At 61.7% G+C, this 22,458-nt stretch overlaps 2 protein-coding genes across 3 annotated transcripts; both read right to left on the reverse strand.

Moving 5' to 3' along the window:
- Positions 1-287: 287 nt before the first annotated feature.
- Positions 288-4,537, reverse strand: ASIC3 (acid sensing ion channel subunit 3). Its single transcript, XM_027101505.1, has 11 exons — positions 3,665-4,537; positions 2,787-2,937; positions 2,465-2,592; positions 2,051-2,252; positions 1,900-1,956; positions 1,650-1,797; positions 1,263-1,354; positions 967-1,046; positions 794-865; positions 548-606; positions 288-452 (listed from the first exon to the last, which is right to left on the reverse strand). Exons 1-11 carry the CDS (start codon positions 4,196-4,198, stop codon positions 317-319), a joined length of 1,659 nt encoding a protein of 552 aa, XP_026957306.1. The 5' UTR covers positions 4,199-4,537; the 3' UTR covers positions 288-316.
- Positions 4,538-6,151: 1,614 nt separating this feature from the next.
- ABCB8 (ATP binding cassette subfamily B member 8) lies at positions 6,152-22,425 on the reverse strand. 2 transcript variants are annotated; one of them, XM_027101503.1, is made up of 16 exons: positions 22,253-22,424; positions 18,330-18,642; positions 17,839-17,994; positions 17,668-17,762; positions 17,413-17,518; positions 16,393-16,554; positions 16,210-16,295; positions 15,994-16,091; positions 15,452-15,557; positions 12,354-12,387; positions 12,000-12,136; positions 11,711-11,805; positions 11,432-11,565; positions 10,582-10,729; positions 8,949-9,199; positions 6,152-8,269 (listed from the first exon to the last, which is right to left on the reverse strand). In XM_027101503.1, the coding sequence occupies exons 1-16, from the start codon at positions 22,345-22,347 to the stop codon at positions 8,144-8,146; spliced, it is 2,142 nt and encodes a 713-aa protein (XP_026957304.1). In that variant the 5' UTR covers positions 22,348-22,424; the 3' UTR covers positions 6,152-8,143. The 2 variants fall into 2 exon arrangements, with proteins under 2 accessions (XP_026957304.1, XP_026957305.1); XM_027101504.1 differs by lacking the exons at positions 12,354-12,387; positions 15,994-16,091 and having other exon boundaries at positions 22,253-22,425.
- Between the last annotated feature and the right edge of the window lie 33 nt (positions 22,426-22,458).

Consider the following 22,458-nt stretch of genomic DNA (forward strand, 5'->3'; position numbering starts at 1 on the left):
TCCTAGCACCGCCGCCTCTGCCTTCACACCCGGCTTTGGGCTCCGTTCACTCTGAGATGTCGGTTTGACAAACTCATTCACACTGAGGTTCAAGTGACCCATGGCCGCTTACTATTCTCTCGTCGAGAGATTTCTGGAGGTTAACGTTTCAGACATCACGTCTGCTGGGTGATGGCTGGCAGAGGTCTTGTGCCCGAGTAGGGCTGACTGTGGCCTGGCTGGTCTGCCTGTAAGTGGAACAGCTGAGGCTGAGGCACTAGAGCTTTATTTGGGGTGAAGGTGGACAGACACTTGCGGGCTGGCCACGGCCAGGATGTCAGGGTGCGGCCCTGAAGACGCAGACGCCCCATCTAGAGCTGGGTGACGAGGTAGCAGGTGCGTTGAGAGGAAGAGAGCGTCTTGGTGACGGCACAGGGAGGGGTGGGAGGCCTGGGGAGACACGGACCACGGCCCTGGGATGGGAGGCCTCTCACCCACTGCCCTGCCCCTGCCCTCCGGACTGGAACTGCCCCGTCTCCCTTGACCTTAGGGGGCCATTTCTTGTTACCTGGAGCCCAGGCTGAGGTGTGGAACTGGGGTTCGTTGGCTGCCCAGCCCTTCCTGAAGCTGTGGGAGGAGGGTCAGAGATTGGGGGTGGCGGCGGCGGGGATGCTCCCTCCCAGAGACCAGCCAAGGTCACTGCACGCCCCTCCCCCATCACTTTTTCTCAGCTGGGTGGGGGGGTGTTCTACACTCAGGAGGAGGGGCTCAGCACCCACGGTGGAGACGGCAGGGGAGGCGGGGGGGCTATTACCAGGTTGGCGCTGGAGTGCCTTTGGGAGCGCTTTCGGTTCCAGAAGTATCCCAGGACTCTGTCCCGGAACACCTGGGGGAAGCAGTGCTGGAGGTGGCCAGCGCATACCTGACCCCTGGATCCTGCGGCGTGACTCTGCCCGCCTCCCACAGCTGGAGCCCAGGCCCACCCACCTCACAGAGGTAGTCCAGGATCTCAAGGACAGTGAGCAGGCTGGCGCCGATGAACAGCCCCATCTGGCCCCCAATGTCACCTGTGGAGACCGGGTCACCTGTCAGCTCACTGCTACCTGCTCTGCCCACACCTCCCCAGGCCGCAGGTTGCCTGCACGCGCACACACACACACACGCACGCATGCACAGACACGCACACACGCACGCACACAGGCAGACACGCACGCGCACAATGCACGCACACACAGAGACACGGACACACGCATGCACAGACACGCGCACGCGCACACACGCACCGAGCAGCTCCGACATTTCGTAGGCCTTCTTCTGCTCCACCGTCTCGTAGTTGAGGGCCTCAAAGAAGATGTCCAGCATCAGCACGTTCTCCCTGGAGGAAGAGAGGCCGAGAGTGTTCGCTGGACGCCCCCAGTGCCAGCTGCTGGCAGGGACAGGTGCCCCATTCTCTGGTCTCTGAGTCCTTTCATGAGCCCTGGGGAGGGGTGTCACTGTCCCCATTTTCGGAAGAGCTGGCGTCAGAAAGGTTAAGCAGCTTGCCCGGAGTCCCTGAGCCCGGTAATGATGTGTAGCTTGGTGTCCCATCCCTGGGCGCTGCGCACGGAGGCTCGGCCCGGAGGCTCGGTGCTCGCCTTAACCCCGGGCCCCCGGCCCCCTGCGCGGCTCACGCGATGTAGGCCTCGCTGCGGTTGTGCTTCCGGGCCAGGTAGCGGGCGGCGGCGCGGCTCGGCATCCGCACCATGGAGAGCTCCTTGGCGTAGCGCGTGCTGGCGCACGGGTTGGGACAGGTGCACGCGTCCTTCTGCAGCATGGCGTCTGCGGGCCACAGGCGCCTGGGTCAGGGCCGCCCGCCCCACGGGGTCGGGGTCGCGGGTAGAGCGGGGTGGGGACGGGATGCGGAAGAGGCTTGCCCCTTACCCAGCGCCGGGTGGGCACAGTCCTTGTACTGCTGGGGGCTGCACACCGGCGCGCCGCCTGCACGGGGGCAGAGGAGACAGCTTCGGGAGCGGCGCCCCCCGGGCCTCCCCGCCTCCCCGGACCCCCTCCTCCGCTGCCCCCAGCCCCTTACCTGGCATATGCATCATTCGGCAGCCGCACTTCCGAGCCACATAGCGGCTCTCGCAGGCCAGGCGACACCCTATTAGACTATAGGGAGGGCTGGGGCCTAGGCTGGGCCTGGGGGGGTCCAGAGGACCAGAGGGTTCCGGCTCAAAGTCGGGGTCCAGAGAGACAGAGCTGCAGTCACCCCAGGGCGGCGGCAGGAAGCTCAGCTGCAGGCGGACAAGTTAAGGAGGCTCTGGGAGAAGCGGGGCCCGCATAGAACGCGAGATCGCTGGGACGGTTCTGAGGAGCTGGGCTGGGGTCTGAGGTGGCGCTGGCTCAGGAGGGGGCGGGGCCTGGTTCTGAGGAGCTGGGCTGGGGTCTGAGGTGGCGCGGGCTCAGGAGGGGGCAGGGCCCGGTTTCGGAGGCACAGAGAGGATACTTGCTGCTTCTGGCAGGACACAAAGGTCTGGTAGCCAGGGGCCGCCCCGAAGCCCAGCTGGTCAACGAGCGGCGGCTCCTCCTGGCTGTGGATCTGCACTCGGATCCCCGCCTCAAACGGCGTCTCCTCTGCAGGGAAGGGGGGACCCTGAGTCCCAAGAGGCCCCCTCCTGCAGCCCCCTCTCCCCAGGGCTGTGACCAACTAAACCCACCCACTTCCCACGGGAAAGGACAGGCCTGGGGCCGCCCCCGCACCTCCACTTCTCCCCAGGGCCTTCTGCACCCCACCTGCCACTCCCCGGCCTCGCCCGTGCGCCCCGCACCCGTGTCCCTCCACACGGGCAGGTACTCATCCTGCTGCACGTCCAGCAGCACCTCCAGCCCGTTGCCCATGCCGCCCTTGGGAGTGGTGAGCAGCTCTGCGCCTTCGGCGCCGGAGTTAAAGGTGTAGCACTGCCCCATGCGGGTGAAGACCTGGGGCAGGGCAGACACATGGCAGACCTTGCCAGGGAACCAGGCGCTCAGTGCGAGGACCGTGGGACCCCTCCCGCCCCATCCTCTATCTGGGTCTCTTCTTTGAACACTGAAGCCCACATCTTAATGCCCCGAGACCCTCCCTCAACCGGCACATGTAGCTGGACCCTCGCTGCACTGTGACCGGCTAACCCTGCCCCTTTCCCACAGGAAAGGACAGGCTTGGACCCTCCAGTTGCTCGCTCCCACCTCCGCCCCCAGCCCAGGGCACAGCCTTCAGGGCAAGTGTTTTTTGGAGACTGGCATGAGGAAGAGGGGCCCAGCTGCCCCCTTCAGGTCTGGCAGCGTGTGGAAGAGGCAACGGGGAAACCAGCACCCTCCCCCTGGCAGAAAGGAGGGTCTCCTGCCCTAGAACACCAGATCCCCCCACCCCCCAGGAGCAGGCTCTCCACAGACCAGACCTTGGGCCCAGAGCCAGCCGGGGTGAGTGCCCCTGGCTGGGAGGCGTGACCTTGCATGCTGCAGTCCAGCTGAGCAGCAGGGAGGGGCCCGAGGAGGACAGCTTCCTGGCTGAACAGAAAGGCACTGGTGGGGTGGGGAAGGAAAGGATCCCCCAGCATGGCTGTTAAGGTTCCCTGGCTCTGGGGGAGTGTGGGTCGGCAAGGCCCGGCAGGGACCGCCTGGCGCTCCCGGGCCCCTGGCTGGACGGATCGGGCGGCCGGCTCACCGTGGTGAAGTTCTCGGGCCCGCACACCCAGCCTCGGTAGCGGCAGGCCAGCAGCATGTCTTCGAGGGCGTGCCCGGCCCGGGCGTAGAGCCGGGCCACGTCGAAGGTGGGGCTGGGCATGAAGCCGGGCGGCGTTGGGGGCCGGCCCAGGGCACGCAGGTAGGCGGCATGCTCGGTGGGCTCCAGGCCCAGCAGTGCGGGCCCGGCCCAGTGCAGGTCATTGGGCGTGAGGCGTGAGCGGCGCAGCGGGTTGATGTTGCACAGGGTGACGGCCGGGAAGGTGAGCCGGCGGCTCTCACGCTCCTCCAGGGCCGTCTCGTGGTGGAACTCCCCGTAGTAGCGCACCCTCCCAGCCACCTGGTAGAGGAGGGTGGCCAGTGCCAGGAGCACAGCTGTGGTCCACAGGCCCCGGCGCGCCATCGGGCCCCCCGGGCCGAAGACGTGGCCCAGGCCGTGCATCGAGCAGCTGCTGGCAAACACGCGGATGTCTGAGGCCGGCGACTGGGCCTCCTCCAGCCCTGAAGGGCGCTTCATGGCCGGAGCCCAGGGCGCGGGGGGAACCAAGCTACAGAGGCTTAGGACCTGGAGGAGAGAGGGTTGGTCCGAGGACTGGAGGGGCTGAGAGGGGGGTTCGGAGGGTCAGGCAGGGGTCACGCGGGTGTCGGGCCAGGAGAGGAGAGGGTGGGGAGGTACTGGCCTGGCCGGTCCAGCGCGGCCTCCTCCAGGACCTGGCTGTGGCTCTGCTGGGCGCGGTGCTGGGCTGGGGGCTCCGAGGCAGAGACCAGGTAGGGTGCGGCCGAGGAGGCAAGCAGGGCGGCTCTGCTGGAGGCGGTTCTGCTGAGCCGGAGCTGCAGCAGAGGATTGGGTTTCAGCGGCGAGGGGGCAAGGGGGCTGGCAGAGCAGCCTGGGGGGCGGGGAGGTCCCTGGGGCCCCAGGCGGAGCCATTAGTGCAGCGTCGGGGGGGAGGCCTGGCTGTGGAGACCAGAGGCGCCAGCAGGAAGCCGCAGCGATCCCGGGTAGGCTTGAGGGGAGCCGAGAGAGAACTTGGGGCCGGGGGTGCCCTCGGGGCCCTCTAGGTCCCCAGCTGCAGCCCCCGTATGTCGGGCCTGAGGGTCAGTCACTGACCCTTGGCCCCGTCCCCGTCCTCTGCCCTCTCTGCCCGTCCCCCTAACCTCTCGCGAGATCATCTGCTCTTCCGCAGAGCGGAGCTGGCTCCTGACCAGGCTGGAAGGTGGTGGGAAGTTGGCATCAGCAGACTCTTCTAAGCCCCCAGCGGCCCGGCCTACTCTGGGTGCCAGGGTCTCCTCCGGCCCCACGTGCAGAGGTGGTCTGTCCCCAGTGACCCTCTCTCCCACCTCCCCATGCTCAGGCCCTCGTGTCTGGGGGGCTGGCCTGTGCCACAATGACTGTGGGCTCACCTGTCGTCCTTCAAGTATAACACGGGTGCCCGTGTGACGCCCTCCCAGGTAACATGGATGCCCTATGATGTCACATCATTTTTCACTTGACAACATTCTGGAGACCATGTGGTATCCAGTACCTGGAAAACGTCCTCATTTTTTAAGTGGCTGCGTAGCATTTCATTTATGTGGATGTACCATCATTTATATAACCACACCCCTGTTGATGGACACTGGGGGTTTCCAGTCTTCCATTACAAACAGTGGTGCTCTCAGTAACATCGTACAGACATAAACTCCTAGAAATAGAACTGCTGGGTCAAGAAGAGGCAACTGCATGGGTAATTTGATAGCAGAAAATTCCCCACCGTAGGCATTACACCACTGTGCACTCCCATCATAACATGGAGTGTGCCTGTTTTGCATGGGGGCTTTTCTAAAGGAGGAGAGACACTGCCCCCAAACCGGCTGGAGTGCCCTGGGCCACAGTGCCTAGCATAGCATGGCGACACTGGTCTTGAGGGGGCGGAGCCGGGGCATTTGACTGAGATGCCGAGGAGATGCTGGGGCGGGCTGGGGCGGACTCCCAGGGGCTAGAGAGGACATCTCCGAAAGGCAGAGCTGCAGTGTGCAAGGCCTCAAGCGGGACTCGGGGTTCTTGCTAATCCAAGGTACGAGGGACGGGAGGCAGCTGCAGAGCGCTGCCGCTGTCGCGGAGGACTGTCAGGGCTGCTCCTCACTGGCGTCAAGCCCTGCGTTGGGTTAAACGCTCACCCGCCCCCGTGGAGCTGGGAGTTGCACTGCAGGCCTGAGAGAAAGCAGATTTATCTCCACTAATTTATTTACTGCAATTTATTTCTACTCCGTGCCCCTCCACAAAGCATTAGAGGCGAGGGTCCATGGGCTCTCGGCAGTGAGTGGAACGTAGTTCGCCAACTGAACATGATCACGTCGCGCTGTGATCGCCTGGCCTCCTGTCCGTCCTCCTGATGAGACCGCCGCAGGTCTCACGGGGGCAGGGACGTCCTCACCGCCCCCACCCCGGCAGACAGGGCGGCACACAGCAGGTGCTTAATGAACACACACCTTGAAGGAGTGAATAACAGGGTTTATTGCACAGATGTAACCAGCTTCTGAGGCTAAGTACTTTACCACAGATTATTCTAATTAAACTCTTAAAAGAAGCTCGCGAAATTAAGTGCAGCTAGGTTTACGGTCTGCGTGGAATAGCTGCAGGAGCCAAGGCTGAGGTTAAGGCTACACAGCAAGTGTGCAGCTGACCGCAGGGCCTTCCAGCTCAGGGGTCGCCATGGATCTCACCACTTCCCTAAAGAGGGGATGTGGGGGGGGGCAGGATTTGGAGAGGCCACCCTGCAGGGGTAAGGAGAGACCTAGAATCTGGTGTCAGAAGACGTCTGGGTGGCTGGAGGCCGCGGCTGCTGCTGGTAGAGCACGAGTTGGCCTCGGCCGGGAGGGGCCAGGCAGGCCAGCGTGGACTCGGCCGGGGAGTTGAGGCCTGCCCTTGGCTGCCCTCACTAGGGAGGCGTTTAGTGGCAAAGCGACCTGGAGCTAGCCCGTGCTCTGCTTCCCGGGCCAGGCCTGCCCTGGGGTGCGACCTCTCATCATTAAGAAAGCAGCGCATGAAACCAGGGTGGCTTTGGCCCTGGGATATTTCCCTAAAGTAGCACCTGGTCCTAAACCACACCCAGAAGAAGCTGTGGGCACTCTCAGCTGAGCCGCTGCAGCCTCCTCCAGGCTGGCCTCCAGCCACAGCTGCCCCTGCTGCCAACCCCTGAAACATGGCATCGTCCTTCTATGCCACGGGATAAATCCAAAAGGTCTGGCTGGCCTTGAAGGTCCAGCATGGGCGGCCCCTCTTTCTCAAGCCAGGGTGCAGGACTCATGATGGAGTCTTCAGCCCAGACGTGGCTGTGAAGGGGGAAGGTTTCCTGATGGGATGTGACACGAGCAGAACCAAGGCAGGAGGGGTGCCCGGTTCTAGGAGCTGACCAGGGCTGGGGGCAAACCCTGGCTGCTCTTAGGTCCCCAGAAGCAGACAAGAGTCCAGCCCCACCCCATTCACAGCTTTGGGGTCACAGGGCTTGTGCCACCTGGGCAGCTGGCCTATCCTCTTTCAAAGTGAGGCTCTGGTCCCACCTGCTCCAGGGACCCCGTCTGACCACGCCAGGGAGGCCGGTCGGGCAGGGACCGCTCCTTGCCGGACGGATTTTGTATTCTGTCAGCCCAAGGGGCTTAGCATGAGCCGCTCCTCAGTGCTGTGGTGACTGTTAGCACTGGACGTCCCGTGGCTGGAGCTTGGGGGTGCATGTCCTCTTCTGTCCCTTTCAGAGGTAAGTGTCCTCACATAGAGGGCGGCGGTCCACAATCTCACCGGATGACGGGCTCAAGGCGCACGGGGCTGGGGTAGAACCTCTTGTGGATCAGACCACAGCTGCCCGCCCCTCCTCGCCCTCCCCAAGAGCCAGGGGGCCTGTTAGGCCCCCGTCCTGTTTAGATGGGGGGAGGGCACAATCTAGAGAAAGGACTGTGTAAAGGCACAAGGAGAAGGAAGGGAAGTTGTTCCCAAGATGTGGGCTGCGGGTTTGAAGGGCTGGCTCAGTGGGTGGGCGCCTTCTCGCAGGGCCCTGAGAGGCCTGTCGGGATTCCGCAGAGGAGGCCGAGGTCCTGGTACGGGTGTGGGACGAATCCTGGGGCGAGTCCCTACTCCCACCCCCGGTGCTGACTTGTGAAAATTCCCTGCAGCTGCGGCCTGCACACCTTTAGCCTGTCGGGTACAGGGGGAGGCTCGGCAGGGCTGGGAGAGGGGTTGGGGAGGGCTTGGCAAAGGGAGGGGACAGAGCAGGGGCCCGCCGTGCAGCCAGGGGCTCTCAGCTCTGGCAGGAGGAGTGCGCCCAACCTCCCCCAGCCCAGCGCCTGGCCCGGGTTTCGCTGCGAGCAGGGGAGCGATGGCAGTAGCCCCCACCCCAGCATGCTGGCCCACCTGGGGGCTCGGTGCCCGGGATCCCCCCCGAGCTGAGCCCTGGCCCTGGGCACGGATGCACGGCGGTGACCAGACCTCTCAGGACTTGGGGTGCTGCTTCCCGTGGCCCCTGGGCGTCTCAAGAGGCGGGGCATCTAGGGCCTGTCTCCGGATGAGCTCCGAATAGAGCCTGCCCTTCTTTAGGAGCTCCTCATGGGTCCCCACCTGGAGAGAGGAAGAGGGGCAGACGGTCACCCCAACCCAGCTCAGAGTTCAGAGCCCTTGGAGGGCCAGCTTCTCATGAGCCGTTGGGCACGGCTTCACCTAAGCCAGCGTCAGTCCTGAGGCGAGTATGAAACCAAAGCACAGCTGATTACGGATTGCCACTGGCGCATCTGTATTTGTCAGCTGAGCTAGATCGTGGAAGAGCATCTGGGTCCCCCTGTCTTTCTTACAAGGCCCAGTGCCCCTCGCCCAGCGCGAGTGGCCAGGGGGCTGTGAGCCGGGCCCCATACAGCCCCCAAGCCCTGCTGCAGACGCAGCCTCTGGGCTGCTCCTGCCTGGGCCCTGATCAGGGTCCCTGGTGCGGCCTCTTCTGTGCCTCAGCCCCTGGGCCCCTCCCCCAGCAGCGAACACGTCTCTGAGAACTTTCGCCTTTGATCCTGGGAGCCACGCTGCAGCTCCACTCACTGCCCCACCCCAGGGGACAGAGGAAGAAGCTGGGGCCCCGAGAGGCCAGGGCTTATCAAAGGGCAGGAACTCCTGAATCCACACGGGTGCTGCTTTCAGACTACGAGCCCAAGGCCCCAGGGCCAGGCCAGACCCTCACACAGCTCAGCTGAGCCGCCCGTCCCACTGTGTCCGTGGCTGAGCCCCCTGACCTGCTCCCCGGGCCCCAGCTGACCTCGCAGACCCGGCCGTGGGCCATGACGACGATCTGGTGGGCCCCACGCACGGTGCTGAGCCGGTGGGCGATGACCAGCACGGTGCGGCCAGCGCTGGCGCGGTCCAGGGCCTCCTGCACCAGCCTCTCAGACTCCGAGTCCAGTGCGCTGGTCGCCTCATCCAAGATCAGCACTAAGGGCTGCTTGACGAGGGCTCGGGCGATGGCCAGGCGCTGCTTCTGGCCACCAGACAGGGTTGCGCCCCGCTCGCCTGGGGAGGGAGGGGATAGGGCGGGGCCTGGAGTGGCGCTCAGCTCTGCACTGGGGGGCGGCCCTGCAGATGGTCACCGGCCGTCTGGCGCTTCCCACCTGGCCCCTCAGGGCCCTGCTCCGGCCCTGTGCGCATTCGTCCTGCCTCTCTGAGGGCAGGGGTGATGCCTGGTGGCAACACGATCCCACGTCCCCGTGCAAACGTGCACGGCACTCACACGACGACGGGTCGTGAACGCAGCAGGGCTCAGGGATGCCCAGAGGTGTCGCTGAGCTCCACCCACACACCAGGGCAGGGGCTCGGAGCCATGACGGGCCTGGGTCCCACCCCCTGCCCTGGCCCTGCAGCGCTAGCCGCCTTCTCCTGGCCTCCTGGCTCTCTGCTGCTGTGGGGACATCCAGGATCCAGATGTGACTCCTGCGGTGGGGTAGGGGGTGGCAGAACAGTGGGATTCAAAACCCACCTGGGCATTCTGGGAAGACCATAGTGGGGTCCAAAATGCCCACAGAGAACAGCAGAGGTGGCAGCCTGGTTGCCAAAGAGAGCTTCAGGTGACTCTGCAGTCACAGAGCAGGGGGGCAGGCTGCAGCCCCGGGCAACCCGCGAGTGCACGGGTCAGGGGTACAATGCGCGCGCACGAGAGAGGAGTGGGCCCGGCTCCTCCCGTCAGGGCGGGGTCCGCAGGAATCCGAGCAGTGAGTAACACGGAACACGAAGGACGGCTACCCACAGAGGGGGCGCCACTCGAAGGCTAAGCTCAGCCAGGCTCAGGACTAGGTTTCGAGAGGAGTTGAGAACCTTGGATATGCCTGTGCCGTGAGATATGCTGGAACATTCTGCAACAGAGCCAAGAGACCCTGGACGATAAACATGAGCCCAAAGGCTGAAAAAAAGGCCTCTGAGAGGAGCACACGAAGTGCAGGCCGCACTGCGAAGACTCCAGTGCGGTGCTGCAACGCTGCAACGCTCCAGAACCACCAGAGCCCTCTTCTGGGTAAGTTAGAAGACACACTGGCTCCACCAAACCCACCCCTACGGAGAGCCCGGGGGAGCACCTTTCGTTGAAGGATAAACAATTACAAGGAGGTAACACCCCCTTGCTTCTGGTCAGGTCTTGGGTGCTGACGTGGCGAGCTCTGAAGAGTCCCCACGTCACGGATCACTTGTGCCCCTGCCCTCCGTCACGCTCCTGTCCCTGCAGGCTGCCTGTGCCTGAACTGCATGGGCCTCGTCTCCCCTGTCCCCACAGAGTCGCCTCTGTCCCACTCGGCCATGGTTGTTGTCTGGTCTTCCCCGATGCTGTGACTGTGTTCCTGCCCCCCGGATCCCAGCCTCGCACGTGGGCCCCGCGGACCCCAGCAGGATGCTGTCTCTGAACTCACCCACGACGGTGTTGTATCCCTCAGGGAAGCTGGTGATGAACTCATGTGCATTGGCTTCCCGGGCAGCTGCGTAAACCTCTTCGTCGGAGGCGTCCAGCTTCCCGAAACGGATGTTCTCCATGATTGTTGTTCCGAACAGGACTGGCTCCTAGGGGTGGGAGGTGGAGGGTCCACTGGAAACATTCTGATTTTGCCCTGAACCTCTGAGGGGCGCATCAGCAGAAGCTGTTTCGGCCAGAACAGGACCACTTGGAGGGCAGGTAGGGGCAGTTCAAAGTTACAGGTCAAACACAGAGAGGTCCATCAAAGGGGGAAGAAGCCGAGCTCCTGCATGGCATGGAGCCCCTTGAGAAAGGGAGCGGGAAGGCGGCTGGGAGAGCAAGGCCAGCTGGCCCGGCAGGGTCCCCCGTCTCTGGGGAGATGGGCAGGGAAGGGTTTTACAATTTGGCTTTCTCCTGCCAAAAGGGCGCCCTCTATCCACACATGGGGGGTGGGGGGAGGTGGACGCTCGCTGGGAAAGCAGTGGGGCTGAGAGCTTCAGAGCGGGGCTGCGGGGCCTTGGTTGGTGGGTGAGCCACCAGCAGTGCCCGGCAACACTGTGTGGGTGTGCAGACCTTCTGGACACCACAGAACCCAGGGATCCTAAAACGGCCACCCCATTTCCACCTGCTTGGACCTTTTACATCGAGGAACAGGGTTCCAAGGGCAGAGCTGCAGTCGCTGGGACCCCAGTGAACGCTGGGGACTGGTGAAGAGAGCCAGCTCACCCCCGTGCCCCCAGGAGAGCAGCAGGTGACGGGGCTGGGAAGGGGGAGGGGCCCAGGCCGCAGGGACTGAGAGAAGCAGGCACCTGGCTGATGAAGCCGATGACCTGACCCCGGAGCCAGGAGGGGTCGAGGGTGCGCAGGTCCTGCCCATCCAGCGTCACCATGCCCGCCGTGGGGTCGTAGAAGCGCTCAAGCAGGGAAGCCACGGTGGTCTTTCCTGGGGGTTCGGGAGGGGGGCATGGGTTTCTGGAGCATGTCCGGGACAGGGACGCCCCCGGTGGCAGTGGAGGGGCCCCTCCTTCCACACTGAGTGGCTCCCACAGGGAGAAGTCACAGGTGGGAGGGTGGCGGGCTCCTCTTACCTCCCCCGGACTGGCCCACCAGGGCCACAATCTTGCCCGGGGGCAGCGTGAGGGTGAAGTCTCTGAGCACCTGGAAGCCGGGACGGCAGGGGTAACTGGGAGGAACCAAGAGACCCTCAGTCAGACCGGGTTCCTGGCCCCTTGTTGCCCGGGTCCCTCCCAAAGTCTCCCTGCACCCCCAAGGGGGGCTTACTTAGAGGGAGACATTGACCCACAGGTCCCCAGACAGGCTCCCTCTCCTGCCCTCAACCCGCAGAGAAATACCCCTGCGCCCAGCACTGACGCTAACCTGAAGCAGACGTTGTGAAAGGTGATGGAGCCGCGCAGGTGCTCCCTGGGGATGCAGTGGCCCCCGGACAGTGGGATGCGCGGGCTCAGCGTCATGTACTCGAAGACCCGGCTGCCTGCACTGAGCCCCCGCACCACCTGGGGAGGGGGGTTAAAGTCTGCGTGAGGGAGGCATGGGGTCCCAGGGAATGGGCAGCACCTCCTGGACTCCCACTTGGCAGTGGGGGAGGGGCTTGTCGTATCCCCTCCGCCGGACACCCAATTCCCACGGCACACAAGTGACATCAGTGGCTGACGGGATTCCAGCCCAGGCACCGCATCCACATCCTTGGACCCACCCAGCTCTGCCACTCACCTGGCCAAACAGGACAGAGAGGTTGGCCATGGACCTGCGAGTAAAAGAGGAGGGTTGAAAGAGGGGGATGAGGAGGGCCTGAGAGAAGGCGGGCCAGCGCCAGAGGGGCAGGTCTGGGTCTCAGCTGCGTGGGGGACGTGTTGGGTGAGGCGAGGAAACAGGCGGCCGGAAGCCAAACGCAGAGGTAGTTCCCGAAAACTGGGGCCCTAGACGCCCTGGAATCCGGCACCACCGGGGAGGTCTCCTGGCAAGTAACTTCTCCTTTCAGGGCCACGCTCCCTCCTGGCCCGGATGGGCTGACAGTCATCAGTACCTGAGGGCCGGGCTCCAGGGAGGAAACAGGGAAGGCAGGCACAGGGCGCGGCGGGGCCGGACTCCACGCTGCCCGCAGCCTGCAGGGAGGGGCTGTGAGGCCCACCAAGGGGGTCAGACCTAGCGCTGTCCACTCCCGGGGGAAGCAAGGGCTAAGGAAGGTGGAAAAAAGCATGTTACTCCTTCTAGAGAAAGAAGGAAACAGAAGACATTGGACCACAGAGGGAACTCAAAATTCCCTGAGGACATGTCATCACGGGCTCCGCCCTGTGTGAGCAGAGGGGCAAGTGTCCATCTGTCCAGACGGTGGGTCACCTCCTCATCGTCGTGCGGGGCTGCCGTGCTAGGAGGAAGGTGAGTCACTACTCCTGAGTCACCGGCCCCCCGCTTAGTCACGGGCCAGGCCAGCCCGTGACTGTGCGTCTCCGATTGTGCATGCGGGTTCTTCTCGAAGAGAAGAGGAGGCAAGACTGACTCCCTAGGATCTCACTTCTCCCAGCACCGGGGGTGGGGGAGGGGGGGAGCCCGCAAGGAAACGCCCGGAGAACTTCCCGAGAAGAGCCAGGACAGCAAGTTAGTCTGCGCCTGAGGCCTGTGGCTGGGGAAGCCGCCCCACCTAGCACCTAGCAGCCTGCGAGACAGGCTCTCTGAAGTCTGTGACACGGCTCTGCCAACGGGCTAGGCAGTGCAGCGGGGAGGAAAGGAAAGGGTCTGGACGCAGGCCATGAAGGGGAGGGGCCCAGGGCAAGGCAAGTCTGAGGGAGCGGGGCCAGGCCTGGGACGGGGGGCTGCCGTCTGCCGGGGGAGACTTTCTGCCCCTGCCCCTGCCCCGTTGAGCACAGTAGGGTGACCGTGAAGGGAGCCAGTGGTGCTTGTCTGGGTCAGCACCGGGGGAGGGGCAGCAGGGGGCCGCCCAAGTTCCACCTCGGAACAGCCAGACCTTCTTAGTCCCAAGGCCACCAGGGATCAGTTCCTGGGCCTGCGGGAAGGAGGGGTGAGGCTGCCCAGGACAAGAGAGGGTCTGAATGGGCCCAGATTAGGAAGCACTGAGCAGAAATGGGTGGTATCTGGTCTTTGTGGAATGCTGGGTCTGGGGCTGAGAAAGGGAGTCTTTTCTACCTGCCTGCCTCCAGCTTAGCTCCATTCTGCCCAGGACAACATTAATAAGGCTGATGGTGAGGGATTCTGGAAGAAACGGCGGACACTCGCACAGGTGGTAAGCCACGGGGCAGAGCCATGACACAAGGACCGTCGGCGTCGGGAATAACGAGGAAGGGACCCAGAGGGGCGTCTGAGCTGATGTTCTATCTTCTGGACGTGGCTGGTTGCTAACACAGGTCTTCACTCTTCAATTATTTATTCTACCATATTTACGGTAATTGCTTATCTAACTTGTATTTCTTTCTTTCTTTCTTTTTCTTTTTTTTTGCGGTACGCGGGCCTCTCACTGTTGTGGCCTCTCCCGTTGCGGAGCACAGGCTCCGGACGCGCAGGCTCAGCGGCCATGACTCACGGGCCCAGCCGCTCCGCGGCATGTGGGATCTTCCCGGACCGGGGCATGAACCCGTGCCCCCTGCATCGGCAGGCGGACTCTCAACCACTGCGCCACCAGGGGAGCCCCCCCACTCTTCAATTATTTATTTTACCATATTTACTGTAATTGTTTATCTAACACATATTTATGTTTTATGTGTTTTGGTATACATGGTATATGGCGGGGAAACAGTGAGGAGAAACAGCAGAAGGAACTGCTAGGAACTTAGCTTGGAAGGGACAGGGGAGGGGAGCAGGCCCACCCGGGGCACTCTTGTGGCAGAGCCAGCGGGGAGCTCTGGTGCCTGCGGGCAGATGGGATCCAGTGAGCCAGCAGGGTAGGACCTGCAGGGGAAGGTCAGGCAGAGGGTGGGAGGCCAGCTCTTAAAAAGCGTGTCGGGCTTCCCTGGTGGCGCAGTGGTTGAGAGTCCACCTGCCGATGCAGGGAGCACGGGTTTGTGCCCCGGTCTGGGAGGATCCCACGTGCCGCGGAACGGCTGGGCCTGTGAGCCATGGCCGCTGAGCCTGCGTGTCCGGAGCCTGTGCTCCGCAATGGGAGAGGCCACAACAGTGAGAGGCCTGCATACAGCAAAAAAAAAAAAAGAATCTGCCTGCCAATGCAGGGGACATGGGTTCGAGCCCTGGTCTGGGAAGATCCCACATGCCACGGAGCAACTAAGCCCGTGCGCCACAACTACTGAGTCTGCGCTCTAGAGCTCGCGAGCCACAACTCCTGAAGCCTGTGTGCCTAGAGCCCGTGCTCTGCAACGAGAAGCCACCACAATGAGAAGCCTGAGCACTGCAACTAAAAGTAGCTCCCACTCAGCAACGAAAACCCAACGCAGCCACGAAAAAAGAAAGAAAAAGAAAAAGGCTTGGGACTTCCCCGCGGTCCAGTGGTTAAGACTCCGTGCTTCCACCGCAGGGAGCATGGGTTCGATCCCTGGTCGGGGGACTAGGATCTCACATGTCACGCGGTGTGGCCAAAGGAAAAGAAAAAAGGACAAAAAAAAGGCTCATCGAGGAACTGCCTGGAAGGCGAAGACGGCAACTGCGCCTCCGAGTGTACGGTCAGCGAGTTAGGCTGCAGGGGCTGCTGGGAGCCCCGAGCGGGCTCTGGACGAAGGCAGGGGCTCCCCAGCCCCAGCCCTGAGCTTCGCCAGGGGACCTGGTAGCTGTCCCCGCAGCAGACTGGCACCCCCGGCCCCTGGCCCAGCTGGGCCCCTTAGGAAAGGGAACGGCCCCACACTCACCTCTGCACTGTCTGGGAGGCCACCAGGAAGGACATGAGGTCTCCCCCCGTCAGCTGCTGTCCGGCCACGAGGGAGCCCCCAATAAACAGGGTGCCCAAGACCATGCCTGAGTGGGGCAAGGACAGGGGTTCAAGGAGGAAGCAGCGGAGGGCAGAAGACAGAGCCTGGCCCACGTGCTGGTCCCCAGTGCCAGTCCCTGCTGTGCTCCCCACTGACTGGACTTCAGGTAAGTCACTTGAGTGGTCTCTGCCTCTGTCTCGTCATCTGGCAACGAGTGGGTTGGGGGCACCTCCACGGCTCCCTCGGGGGCGGCCCAGCAGCGCGCTGTACACGGCTCGGCTGTGACACTGGGTCTCCCTGCCCACTGCCTGCCGGCGGCAGCAGCCTCCAGAGGCCGGCTGACTGGCCCTCGAGAGACATGTGAAGGACCTCGAGCAGGTGGAGAGCTGCCCGTTGCCCGCCCTGCTGGGACCCGTCCTTCGCTCCTCCGAGCTCAGCCCAAGCCACAGCCCAGGACCCCCGGCAGGGCCTCGCTCACTCACAGTTGAAGGCGATACTGGAGAGCCCCTGGAACAAGGCGATGCCTCTGCCCAGCTCCTCTGCCTTAGAGCGGGACCCCCCCAGCTCCGCTCCATAGCGTCTGCGACAGAAGCCGAGCCCAGCCCTCAGGAAGCAGGCAGGCTGCGGTGGGGGGAGGTGCATCTGGGGAGGCCACCCCCCTGCCACCGCTTTGGGCTCCACCCCCGCCCGGCACTCACTCCTCTTCCCGCTGCTCCATGGCGAAGGCTCGCACGGTCCGTACGTTGCCCAGGGCCTCATCTGCCACACCCGTTGCCCTGGCGACCTGCGGGGAGTCCAGGAGTCAGGGTGCCGGGATGGAGACACGGAGGGGTGACAGAGGAGTACAGGGCAGAGAAGAGGACGGGCGGGAATGCTGGTACCTGCTCCTGACACTGGCGAGACAATTTTCTGAGAGCTGACCCCATGAGGGTGCCAGCGCCCATCAGGGCAGGCGTGGCCACCATCAGCAGCAGGGTGAGGCGCGTGGAGAGCATGGACAGGGACACCAGGCAGCCGGCCACCTGCGTGAAGCTGCGCAGCCCCTGGGGAGCGGACAGGAGGGCGTCTGGCATCAGCAACATGATGTGGGGAACTCGGCAAGAGTCAGCTGGCTACAGCTAGCTCTCCACTCACAAGGCCAAGGCCATAGGTCTGACCCCCGGGAGGCCAACCGACAGTCCACTGGTCACAGAGCGTAACCCCTTCCTGATGCGCAGGCGTGAGGAGAATGCCTGCAGACCGAGGCATCCTCCCCTGGGACAAATCCCACTTTTATTCTCTTCTGCTCTAGAAACTGAACAGAACGAGAATCGCCTGGGGAATTCCCTGGCCGTCCAGCGGTCGGGACTTGGTGCTTTCACTGCGGGGCCCAGGTTCAATCCCTGGTCGGGGAACTAAGATCCCACAAGCTATGAGGCGCGGCCAAAAAATAAAAAAAGAGAGAATTGCCTGGTGATGCCGCCCAGGGACGGCTAGGGGTCAGTGACAACGCGGGGGGAAGAGGAGAGGACATCAGGAACAGAGCAGAAAGCCATCGCGCCCTCTCCTGTCTGCGTGCCCGGCGTTCCGGGGGCAACGTGGTGATTCTGCTCTGGGCAAGCTGGGCCAGGACAGGCTCGTCTGAGCCTTCCTTCTTGGGACGGTTTTCCGGGGACGTAGGATTTCAGAACGGGAGAGAAACAGCCTGTCTCGACCCCGGACGCTGCCGTGGCACCTCCTGCTGTGAACGTCCCTCTTCCCTCACCCGCACCCTCACCAGACAGCAGGCTTCTCGCTTCGGCATGAGCCTGGGCGCAGGGCCCAAGGGTGGGGCGGGGGGTGGAGTGGGCAGGACTGGCCTGCTGCATCCGCACTAGGGAGCATGCGCGTGTGAGTGAGCGTGGGGGGACCTGGGCGCTGACCTGGGAGATGACGAGTTTGAAGGATGATTTAAACTCCTGCACGTCAGTTGTCAATCGGCTTACCAGCTGCCCTGTCTTTTTAGCATCGAAGAAAGCAATGTCTTGTCTGGCAGTGGGACACGGGGGCAGCGGGTGGGGGAGAAGAGGGAGACACGACCTCAGTATGAGGCCCCGCCCCTAGGCATTCACCAGTCCCCCCCGAGGGCCGCTTGGTCCCCGCCACCACTGCACCCCACATCCCGAGGCTGGCAGTACCGGAGCAGGTTGCTGAAGAGGGCCCTCCGCATGTCCGCAGCCATGCGCTCGCCGATGCGGGACAGAAGCACCAGGTACCCGAAGGTCAGCAGGCCCTGGGAGAGAGGCCAGGATCTCAGGGGCGCCCGCGCGGTTCCGCTGGCGGCCCCCGGGCCCTCCCTTCTGCTGTACCTGGAGGCCGTAAAGGATGAGCAGGTGGGTGCTGAGGTTCCGGGACTCAGTCAGGAAGCTGCCCACGTGGTCCCTCGTGTACTTGGCCACGATCTCCACCAGCTGACCCAGAAGCAGGGGGATCTGCACATTCACCAGTGCTGCGCCCAGTGCCAGCTTGGGGGGTGGGAGACAGACGTTTACAGGGGGACCACGCTCTTCCCTAACCCCGGCCCTTCCTCTCCCACTATTGCCCACGCTTTGGGGGCTCCTGTGTCTCTCGGAGAGTTAAAGCCCAGCTGCCAGCCCCAGGGGACCCCTGGACCCTGTTCACCCAGCTGCCCTGTGCAGGTCCTCCTGGTGACCCCCAGCCCCGCTGCTTCCCGAGGTCTCCTCTGAGATTCGGCCAGGCAGGAAAGCTGTCCCTAGGCGGCTCTGGCTGGGGCTTCCGCGAACCCCTGGCTGGGTTCTTCCCTGTCCGTGGCGTGGGGCGGGGCGGGAGAAAACCTCACCACGATGGCTGCCCCCAGGACCAGCAGATGGGGGTGTAGAAACTGCCAGAAGAGCTTCCAGTTGAAGCGGGGCTCCACGACACGGGGTCCGGAGCAGGCCGGAGGGGCCGCTTCTGCCTCACAGAGTGCCACAAGGCCGCGGCGGGGGCACTTACTCAGGATCACGGGGCCCAGGAGGACTCCCCCAACCCAGAGCCAGGCAGAGGGGCTGCGGCCAGGAGCTGGGGGCGCTCGAGGGAGGCAGGCCCGGAGCTGGGGCTGCAGCCGGGCCACGGCCCCGAGGAGGCAGGAGCTGGGGCGGCCATCGCGGGACCTGCAGGGAGAGAACGGCACTGAGGGCTCGAGGGCCCAGCTGGTCCCCAGCTGAACAACAAAGCGGCCGAGCTCTCGGCTCAGCCCTCTGGAGAGCAGCAGCTCCTCTCCCAACGGCCCACCCTGCCCTTCTCAGGGCGGCTCTGAAGCAACCTCGGTTTCTGAGATGAACACGCCCAGTGGAGAGCAATCGAGTGGCAAAGGTGTTCTCCCTGGCTCGCCTCTCAGACGGCGGGCCCCAGCCAGTGACCATCTCCAACCCCTGCTCTCTCAGAATCACAGGACATCAGAGCTGGACGGCGCTCCTCTTACAGTGGAGAACACAGAAGTTCCCAGTGAATGCAGCTCGGAGAGGGACAGTGCCCCCGCACCTCACCAAGTCATCAGTCCACTCTGTTTGATCCTCACATCCCTGGGAGGGAGAGGCCAGTATTCTCACTTGATAGATGACAAAATCCTGCAGGGCTGAGAGCTGAAATCATTTGTCCCCAAGCAGCAGAACTAGGACAAGAGAGGAGCCCTGCTGTCTGACTCCAGAATCCAGGCTCATCCTATGCTGCCATGTGTGATGAGCCCGAGGTTATGTGTGGCAGGGCCAGGCCTGGACCCAAGTCTCTGACCGCTGGTCGGAAGCTTATTATATATCCCATCGCCCTGTCTCCTTCCTGGCCTTGAGCGCTTACGTGACAAGGCAAGGAAGGAAAGGGTGACAGACGCCCTCTCTGTCAGCTGAAGGAAGAAAAAGAAATAAAATCCAAATAACGTAGTATCTTGTCATCTTGGGATAGGCCAAGATCACCCCTTTCCTGCAGTTCCGGTACCTGCAGATGGCAACACAGGGCCGCAGCCTACTGTGCGTCAGTGCCCTGCGCTGTGGAACAGGAAGAGGGGGTGAACGGTACAGACCGAGTAACTACACTGTGGTAGTTAAGCTTTAGTGTGCGTGTGGGTACAAACGACTAACGACAAAGCTTGCCGAGGCTGGAGGCTGGGGGTGGGGTGGGGGGAGCCATTACCGTCCTTTTAAAACACCTGGACTTGAGAGGGCAACGAGGACCATAATCATAATTGCATTTTTTTATTAAAAAATTTTTTTAAAAAATTTATTTATTTTTGGCTGTGTTGGGTCTTCACTGCTGCGAGTGGGGGCTACTCTTCCTTGCAGTGCACAGGCTTCTCATTGCAGTGGCTTCTCTTGTTGCAGAACACGGGCTCTAGGTGCGCGGGCTTCAGTAGTTGTGGCTCGCAGGCTCAGTAGTTGTGGCTCGCGGGCTTAGCTGCTCCGCAGCATGTGGGATCTTCCCAGACCAGGGATTGAACCCGTGTCCCCTGCATTGGTAGGCGGATTCTTAACCATTGTGCCACCAGGGAAGTCCCCATAATTGCATTTTAAAGATCACTGCAGAGGGGAGTGAGCTGGAGAATGACAGGAGTGGCTATAGGGAGGCCTATTAGAAGCATAAGTTATCTGGCCAAGAGTATATGGTAGGACGATCAAAGATCCAAATGAGATTATTGATGAGGAGAGGCTTTTAAAAAACAAATAGATGAAAGGTTTCTTCTTTACTATGATGGCCTTTCATATTTCCAGATCCTCCTAACTACACACTCCATCTCAACCTTCCCTTGTTTCAGGGAGGCCTGGGCTTCTTGCCAACTCTATATTACACCTCCCCCGACCCCATCCACCTGCCTGTCTTCCACTGTGTACTTTATATCTATCCAAAATATAAACGGAGAAGCTCAATGTCCTTCTGCCCTGTGTAAATGCCCCTCTTCCTCATTAAACCATATATTCCTTGATGGCGGGAAGCCCTATCTTATTCACCACCGTATCCCCAACACTTAGCAGAGCTCTGGTACATAACAGTGTTCAGCAAATGGTTATGTTTCTCGAGCACATGCTCTAATTAGAAATGCAGAACAAGCTGCCCTGACTCGCTGCTGCAGTGTTTGCAAAGCTTTAGACTTACTGTGGATGACAGTAACAAATATGTTTTGCTTTGCGATCCGGCACAATGTCACAGAAAACTGAAATGCTTCACAAAACAGTACTTCCCCTCATTTTTTTTGGCTGTCCTGTGCGGCTCGCAGGTTCTTAGTTTCCCCACGAAGGATTAAACCCGGGCCCCGGCAGTGAAAGCACCAAGTCCTAACCACTGGACCACCAGGGAATTCCCTCCCTAATTTTTAAAATTAATTAATTAATATATTTATTTTTGGCTGCATTGGGTCTTCGTTGCTGCGCGTGGGCTTTCTCTAGTTGCGGCGAGTGGGGGCTACTCTTGGTTGCGGTGCGCAGGCTTCTCGTTGCGGTGGCTTCTCTTGTTGTGGAGCACGGGCTCTAGGCATGCGGGCTTTAGGACTTGTGGCATGTGGGCTCAGTAGTTGTAGCTCATGGGTTCTAGAGCTCAGGCTCAGTAGTTGTGGTGCAGGGGCTTAGTTGCTCCGCGGCATGTAGGATCATTCCGGACCAGGGATCGAACCCATATCCCCTGCATTGGCAGGCAGATTCTTAACCACTGCGCCACCAGAGAAGTCCCCCTATTTTGTTTTTAACACTTATTCCATTATATTCACTTTTAAATGATTCAGACTCACTAAATTCACTTTATGAACTATTGTGTTGTGGCCTGACGTTTTAAAAACACTACACTATGAACACACAAATAGTAAAACGTTGTTTGATGTCTTTTCTGGAGTTTCGCTCTGGTTAAAAAACATCGACACCCTTACTCTTTTCCTAAGGACTGTTTTCAAGCCTTTTAATAATTTACCATGGCCACTTTCCAGCTTTTCTCATCTTCTCCAAACTAAGGTCTAAGCAGTGCTTGGTCACTGCCAAGAACTGGCAGATTACTTCCCAGCACCGGTACTTCTAGCTGCAGCTCCGCCCATCTCGCCCTCCATCAGTCAGACGGGCTTTCCAAAGGACACAAGCCCACATCCACCCGCCCCTACGAATCTGCTGCCTGCCTGGCTCTCGGGTTCTTCACTCCAGGATTAGAAAGGCATCAGTCGCTTCTCATAAAGCATTTACAGCGGAGTGGCAGTTTCAGGGTACACGTTCGTTTCCCACCTGTGTCTTTCTCTCTTGAGACGAACGTGTATAGAGCATACAAGAACACATACATACGCGTTACCAAACTGACTATCTCTGCTGAAACTATCCCGATTTAGTAACCATTTTTGTTCAGTTCACACTGAATTTTTGGAACAACAGCAATACTAAATGTCTCCGGACACTAGTAATTTTTGTCCACATCGCCAGACCAATTCCAAGAACGAGGACTGGGGCCGGAAACGGGGGCCCGACACCTGTGCAGCACGGCGCCCGCTGGTGGGAAGAGACCTAGCGTGGTCACCGGCCAGAGCGCCCCCTCCGTCCAGCACACATGCAGATACAGACGCGCCGAGCCTCCTGCTGGCACCCAAGTCTCGCTTTAAATAATTGAGGCCAATCCCCGGGGGAATGACATTCAACCCCGGGCCGGGCCGGCCTATAACTCCCAGCAGGCGTTGCGCGAGCCCGGGACTCCATCTCCCGGCGGTCCCCACGCCCTGCCGGCCGGTCAATGGTCCGCGCTCCCAGTAGGTTTGTCCCTTTTTACCTGACGGCCGAGAATGTCTGGAAGCGGAGGGATAGTAGTGGCTTGCCTGCGACAGGGCTACCCCGAATCCCGACCCGAAATAAGTGCACCAACATGGTGGGGGTAGAAAAGGAGCAGCCGGCAACAGCAGCTTCACCCTTACTCCACTGAGGGCTCCATGTTGCCTCCGGCCCCCATCCCGACAACCCCCTCGCGACTCGGCGATG

This window comes from Aethalodelphis obliquidens, unplaced genomic scaffold (assembly GCF_003676395.1).
Source record: "Aethalodelphis obliquidens isolate GAN/ISIS:26980383/991018 unplaced genomic scaffold, ASM367639v1 scaffold5, whole genome shotgun sequence".
Taxonomy (NCBI): Eukaryota; Metazoa; Chordata; class Mammalia; order Artiodactyla; family Delphinidae; genus Aethalodelphis; species Aethalodelphis obliquidens.

What these genes read in the sequence shown, in the direction of transcription:
- ASIC3 (XM_027101505.1), bottom strand. Translation starts at nt 4,198, where the DNA reads ATGAAGCGCCCTTCAGGGCTGGAGGAGGCCCAGTCGCCGGCCTCAGAC. An exon ending in CCGAATGATGCATATGCCAG is followed by an intron (nt 1,957 to 2,050) that starts GTAAGGGGCTGG and finishes GCCCCCGTGCAG; the next exon opens with GCGGCGCGCCGGTGTGCAGC. An exon ending in CACCTCAGCCTGGGCTCCAG is followed by an intron (nt 453 to 547) that starts GTAACAAGAAAT and finishes CTCCCATCCCAG; the next exon opens with GGCCGTGGTCCGTGTCTCCC.
- ABCB8 (XM_027101503.1), bottom strand. Translation starts at nt 22,347, where the DNA reads ATGTTGGTGCACTTATTTCGGGTCGGGATTCGGGGTAGCCCTGTCGCA. An exon ending in CTCTTCAGCAACCTGCTCCG is followed by an intron (nt 17,519 to 17,667) that starts GTACTGCCAGCC and finishes TCCCACTGCCAG; the next exon opens with ACAAGACATTGCTTTCTTCG. An exon ending in CCCACGGCCGGGTCTGCGAG is followed by an intron (nt 8,270 to 8,948) that starts GTCAGCTGGGGC and finishes TCCTCTCTCCAG; the next exon opens with GTGGGGACCCATGAGGAGCT.